The sequence below is a fragment of the Electrophorus electricus genome, chromosome 4, assembly GCF_013358815.1.
Source record: "Electrophorus electricus isolate fEleEle1 chromosome 4, fEleEle1.pri, whole genome shotgun sequence".
NCBI lineage: Eukaryota > Metazoa > Chordata > Actinopteri > Gymnotiformes > Gymnotidae > Electrophorus > Electrophorus electricus.
The window spans coordinates 19,569,808-19,576,247 of record NC_049538.1 but is presented as its reverse complement, the minus strand read 5'-3'; the positions used below and the strand labels follow the sequence as shown (position 1 = coordinate 19,576,247).

Genomic DNA, 6,440 nt, shown 5'->3' with positions numbered 1-6,440 from the left:
ACCAAAAACTTTAAAACCTTTTCAGTCTACATGCTGTGTAAGAACGTTTGTTAGGGGTGTTAGGATATATACTCTACCCCACGTGTTGCAATCTTAGTTTTTCTTGACGCAATGGCCCAAAGATAGCTTAATAATTGTCCGCCCTTCTCTATATTCTCTTCTGTATATTATTTAATAAAAAAAAACAGGTAGCAGTCAAAAATATCTCATAGAAGTGATAGTAAACGATGCTATTCTCGACTGTGCGCTCTGTAACATTTCTGTGGGTGAGGGAATCCCTAAACGTCATTGCCTAGGATACCAAAAACAAAAACACTGAACAGTGAACCATATATGGGCACCTACGTCAGCGGAACTCCTTTAAGAGGCGGAGACAGAACTCCCTACTTTACAATGCGAGCTCAGATGGCTTCATTCAGAAGAGGAAGCGCTGCCACTGAAACACTGGACTGCAGCAACTCCTGTTTGTGACAAATACATTACGGACTATTTCATGGATTTATAAATGCACTTCTTACAAGGAACGTTAACGGATTGTATTAAGAAGGTGGACGTTCACGCTACGGAGGATTTGGATTGTAATATTGTTTCCCTTAAACACAGAACTGGATTGCCATCTTAATGCAACTTTTTTGGAAAGAGACTAAGGGCACCTTGTCGGAGTCTTCAAGTAAATCTTGCTACGGTAGGTGACGCCATCAGTTAATTATTTAGTTTTTGTACTTCATGTAGCCTGTTACCAAACTTTACAGAATTCTCGCGATCTCATTACGTGTGCAGTAGTTTAGCGCGCAAACGGTGATGCGTTTTAAATCTTACCAGAAAGTGCAATACAACGCCAAATGTTTCGTTGGGTGACAGGGCACATTCCATTTTCGCCGGGAACGGTAGGTTTCTCGGTTTCTCACGGCTTTGCCGGGGAGATGTTCCAGGGATTCCCCGGAGACCCCGATACCGGCTCCCGTGGAAGTTCGTCTCCTTCTGTTGAATCTCAATACCTGTCCTCCGTGGACTCCTTCGGGAGCCCGCCCACCACCAGTGCGCCACAAGTAAGTCGCGATATTTTGCTTTATATCAGTGCATGTATCCAGTCGAAATGCTCGGTGTAGATATTTTCAGACGTCATTGCTGAAGCGTTATGTGTGTGTGTGTGTGTATGTTTGTCGGAAACATGCCATAGATAGTGAAATGGATAGATTGATGGGTAGATCGATCGATTGATTGATAGTTCTATAGACTTTATTTATATATATATATATATATATATATATATATATATATATATATATATATATATATATATATTTTATATATCTCAAAATTGCAGGCACGTACACAATGTTTCCAGAGAAACATGACGTTTCGGACACAGGTACTTGATCAGCCGTGCACGCACAGTGCTAAATATATTGTTTTTCTTAGTCGATTGGCAAAAGAATTGAGTCTTTTAAGCTGCAAATCTGTATCGTACGCTTTCAGTATGCTAGCCAGGCTGAGAAGTGAATCGGGGAATCAGCGAATCAGGCCGGGAGCAACGTGGTAGATGGAACGTGGAACTCTCCGACGTACGCAAACAAAGCTCCTCCCTCGCTCAGTTCTTTCGTTCCCTCCGCTCCGGCCTCGTTGTGACGTAAATGCGTTCTATTTTGGAGTGTTACGTCGCGTTGCTAAGGGGAACACCGGGGGTGTGACGGGGGAGGAGGAACAGAAAAGGGAGGGGGGAATACTCGAGAGCGATGATTGGCTACTGCGACTTCTTTAAAGCTACTGGTCTATCTGTCTGACACGCTTTACATGAATATTAATGAAAATACGAACTTGCTCTATCCTTGCCGCACGTCTCCATGTCTAAAATGGTCAGACTAGCCTAGGGTTTGTGCTAGGCTTTTAAGTCTGCTGGAAAGGTGGCGGTAATTTTATTTTTCCCCGACCTTATCTTCGACTCATTTTAATGTTTTGTGAGATTGAATAGGTACGCATATAAATGGTTGTTTTTTCCACTGGAAAAAAATATCAATCGGGTTCACAAGAGGAAGTCATGAAACGGGTGATGGTGATTTGGTACAATCCTTTTTACCACATAACCCAAATGTAGTCCAGGACTCCTCATCTGTCAATCATCCCATACGTGTTTGGGATTCCTAAGAATGTGTCCATGCCACAGCCCCATACCCTGCATGTTTCTTTATTCTGCATGTGTTTATGATCCATAGGAGTGTGCATCTGCCGCTGGCGGTGTAGGGGCGGGCAGTGGGGCAGCCACCACTGGAGCAGGGGTGGAGATGCCCGGTTCTTTTGTTCCCACGGTGACGGCCATCACCACCAGTCAGGACCTGCAGTGGATGGTGCAACCCACCCTCATCTCCTCGGTGGCCCCTGGACAGAGTGGCACTGGCTCAGGCAGCATGACGCAGTCAATGTCCCTGGACCCGTACGATCTTCCAGGGCCCAGCTTCTCCTCGGGCTCAGGCTTCACCCCTCCCAGCTCCGACACACCCGGTCCAGTGCGGCAGTCTCGGAGCCGCCGCCGCACACGCGAAGAAACGGTAAGCGGGGGGCTCCTTCATAAAGACCGAGACTGTGTCCGAGGGCTTCACTGTTCGCTCAGTCCTCAGGAATACAAGCCTGCATTTGTGTGATCACCTATGTGTTTGTGGCAAGCATTTTTACAAAGGAACTTAAGGTGCATGCATGCTCTGCTCAAATTACCCAGCTGACTCCAGAGGAGGAAGAGAAGAGGCGTGTCAGGAGAGAGAGAAATAAACTGGCTGCAGCCAAGTGTCGAAACCGACGACGGGAGCTTACAGACAGACTGCAATCGGTGAGTGATTCTTAACTCTCTCACATCCTATTACAAATTGCATGCATAATTCCTTAAAACAGTTTGATTTAAATGATGAAGGATCCATAAATATTATTGTTGTCATAAAATAGCAAGGTTTATGGGCAATTCTGGTGTGTGACATTTGCAGACTTGCACTATTGCACCTCTTAAAGAGACTATTAGTACAGGTTATTAGTATAAATAGTTATTGTGGTAATGGTAGGTGACCAAGATGCCTGACTTGCTGACTCAGATACGTTGCTGAATGTCTCTTGCACCCCAACCCCCAAGGAGACGGACATGCTGGAAGAGGAGAAGGCCGAGCTGGAAGCGGAGATCTCGGAGCTGCAGAAGGAGAAGGAACGCCTGGAGTTTGTGCTTATCGCACACCAGCCCGGCTGCAAGATACCGTACCAGGAGGAGGCGCCGCTGCAGCAGCAGGTGCCGGTGCCTTCTGTGGCTGTGGTGGGCTTGACTGTGAAGGAGGACACTTTCTACCTGCCTCCCACCTACTCATCCCACCACCACCTTCCGGGCCCCTCCCAGCCATCTCAGCCACAGCCGCCCCCCGGCCAGCAGCCGCAGCAGGGGATGATGCAGGAGGTAGCCTTTTCTAGTTCTTTCTTTGGGCAGAGCCAGCCGGCGCCGGGCGGCCCGTGCCTTGTCGCAGACGGCGGCGGTAACCCTGACGCCGGCAGCTACAACCCCTCATACACATCTTCATTTGTGTTCACCTACCCAGAGGGAGCCTGTGGGACCACCGCTAACCAGCGAACCAGCAGCAGTGAGCAGTCCTCTGACTCCCTGAACTCGCCCTCACTTCTCGCACTCTAAGAGCCCCACCCCTTTCTGCCTGTTCCTGCCCTTTTCAGACACGCACGCACACACACACACACACACACACACACACACACACACACACACACACACACACAGGTTAACTGCTTGCAGTACACCTCCAGATAGTCTCTCAGACATGTAGACAGTGTAGATTCAGCTCTGTTAATACCTTTTTGTACTTTACTTTGATCTTCAGACATCATAGAGCCATATTTATTCAAGAAATCTGTGGTGAATTAAAGTTTTTGGATTTCAATATTTGGATTATAAAACGTCATATACCTCAACAAATCACATGGTCTGCTTTAGTATGTAAAATCAATTCTGAATTATATAAAGTATTTAATTTTTAATTAATTCAACCATAGTATCAAAGTGAGTATCAAAGTCATCACTGCCAAGAGCCAGACACATGGTTACACATAAAAGACATTTAATAATGCAAGCACTTAGTTACACTTGTTTCTCCTTTTCTCCCCGCACACCCCCTCCCGTGCTCCTGCTCACAGTGGTGTTCCATCTCCTGTTTTTTCTCCATGCCGCTCGTCCGCAGGGTTTATTTGTCTAAACTGCTAAGGAGGCAAAAGAACTTTTGTGGCTTTCATGTTTGGTTTTGTTTTTTTGGGCCAGAGTGCACTCCTCACACCCCCTGCTCTCCTCATCCCTCATCCTCCTCCTGCTTCTTCTTTGCCATTATGCTGGGACTATGAAAACGAGGGACGTCGCTGCCCTCTGCCGCAGTCAGTCGATCGATCTGTCTCGATCTATCTCCCTTTTTCTTGTCTCCTTCGCTGTCCATCTGCCCATCTGTTTCTCCTCTCTTCTATCTCTATGTTCTTCTGGTTCTCTATGAAGCCTTCAGCTCCTGAGAGCCCATTGGACCCTGAAAGCCCATGGAACCTTGACTGATCCGCCGGAACCACCCCAGCACCACAGACACAACCCCCCTCCCCCAGCATGGACCAGCCTGCTGCACTGCACAGAGGAACCGCAGAGTTTTTCTCAGAGCAGATCTTTCGAAAAACAGCTTAAAAAACAGCTACAGCACACAGCTCAAATGTCAGCAAAATGGTATCACAGACTATGCTAGGCCAAAGGCACTGGATTCCTTTTTAATTCCTTATCCCTGAGGATTTGGTTGGATTGATAAGCAAATGAAGGGGACAGACTGATGTAGGGGAGGAGCCTGAAATTATATCAGTCCCAGAGAGGAGGCCTTAGAGTTGGGCATCGTACACGATTGTGCCCTGTGACATCCAGATGCCTCTGAAACAAAGCAAAAAAGGGGGAAAAACCCATGCAGTGGTATTCTTCCCTGAGATAAGCTTCACCTTGTAGTTCTCCACCTCAGAATACACCCTGTCTAGTCCCCCATGCCATCTTTTGCCTGTAATTTGTCTTTGTGTTTTTCAGATAATTTTTGTACAACATTATGCCACACCACCTTTACTCAAGACAGTTTTCTGTGGTTTTCAAGCTGTTTCTGAAATAGTATTAGCTTTGACCCAAAAGTGGCTTAACTGAAGGTTACACACAAAGGTGGCTCTTATTGTGAGTGACACATGTTTTGTCAGTCAGTATTTGCTAGCTAGGTCTGAGGAACGTTGTAGTGAAAAAGCAACCTCTTAGCATTTGGACTAGTGGCCTCTGTATGTTCCCATGGTCCTTTGCAGTCTGACTTTGTACTTCAGTAACAGATCAGAGGGCAGCTGCAGGCTTTTATTGTGAAAGGGCATCACTGAAGCTGCTTCTCCAGTTTATTTCTTTCTTTAAGGAGGTTGACATGTTGAGAAAGCACAAATATGGGCCAAGTCAGATGGAGGAAGAAAAACAGGAGTTTATGAATATGAAAACTTAATTTTCCTGTGAATTTGTTATTGTTTTTTTATATTTTGAGTTAAGGATCTTTTTGTTGCGCTTTTCTCCTTTGCTCTTGACTGTGTTGCCAAATGGAGGAACTTTGTGGAGCTGTTCACTGCTCCTCTGTTACTGTTGTCTTATTGTAATTATTAAAAATATTGTTATTATTATTTCATTGTTATCTTACATTTGGCAACTAAAAATACATTGTGCACTATGAACCTTTTTTTATTTCATAAAGTATGCTAAAATGCTCTATATTATGTATGCATATATATACATATTCTTTGTGTGTATATATATATATGTAAAATGATTGTAATGTATGAATGTTCAGAAATGTAAAATGGTTATTTTTGTTAATGAAGACAGGAGGGTGAGCTTGTTGAGGCTGGTTTTGGTTTAAATATAGATATTTTTCTAAAAGGACAAAAACTTATATTATGATATACGATAATAGCCCGCCTTTCCCTCAATTTGAGAAGCATTGTCACTGCCTTTGCTCTATTGCTGTGTATTTATATGTTCTATATATAAAACACATGATGCGTATGATGAGTGTGTTCAAACTGTGGTGCATATAATGGTTCTATATGTATCATGGCTTTCTGGAAGTGATCTTGTGCTTTTTGCCCTTGCTTGGTATATCAGTGTGAGGTTGGTTCCACAGTCCTCGCTCATCAGCTGCTGTGGACAAAACACACTGGATGCAAACAAATAAATAATAAAACAAAGTGAAGAATCAAGTGTCTCAGTATAGAATCAATACCAATGCAAAATTCATATTGGAAAATCATTCGCAAGCAATATTGTTATATTTCTGCATTTATTTTTTTAATACTCCAGTGTGTACTGTCCCATGTAAAGTTGCAAACACTAATGCACAAGCACATTTAAAAAAAAAAAAAAATCTCAC

The 6,440-nt window shown here is 44.3% G+C and overlaps 1 protein-coding gene across 2 annotated transcripts; it reads left to right on the top strand.

Moving 5' to 3' along the window:
* Positions 1-458: 458 nt before the first annotated feature.
* fosb (FBJ murine osteosarcoma viral oncogene homolog B) lies at positions 459-5,813 on the top strand. 2 transcript variants are annotated; one of them, XM_027012749.2, is made up of 6 exons: positions 459-685; positions 862-1,049; positions 2,214-2,546; positions 2,714-2,821; positions 3,116-3,427; positions 3,567-3,697. In XM_027012749.2, exons 1-6 carry the CDS (start codon positions 622-624, stop codon positions 3,630-3,632), a joined length of 1,071 nt encoding a protein of 356 aa, XP_026868550.1. In that variant the 5' UTR covers positions 459-621; the 3' UTR covers positions 3,633-3,697. The 2 variants fall into 2 exon arrangements, with proteins under 2 accessions (XP_026868550.1, XP_026868549.1); XM_027012748.2 differs by having other exon boundaries at positions 3,116-5,813.
* Positions 5,814-6,440: the final 627 nt, after the last annotated feature.

Bases quoted from the DNA above. Each gene is read 5' to 3' on its own strand.
- fosb (XM_027012748.2), top strand. From the start codon at position 622: ATGCAACTTTTTTGGAAAGAGACTAAGGGCACCTTGTCGGAGTCTTCA. The intron at 1,050-2,213 runs GTAAGTCGCGAT...TATGATCCATAG, and splicing joins CCACCACCAGTGCGCCACAA to GAGTGTGCATCTGCCGCTGG. The intron at 2,822-3,115 runs GTGAGTGATTCT...CCAACCCCCAAG, and splicing joins TTACAGACAGACTGCAATCG to GAGACGGACATGCTGGAAGA.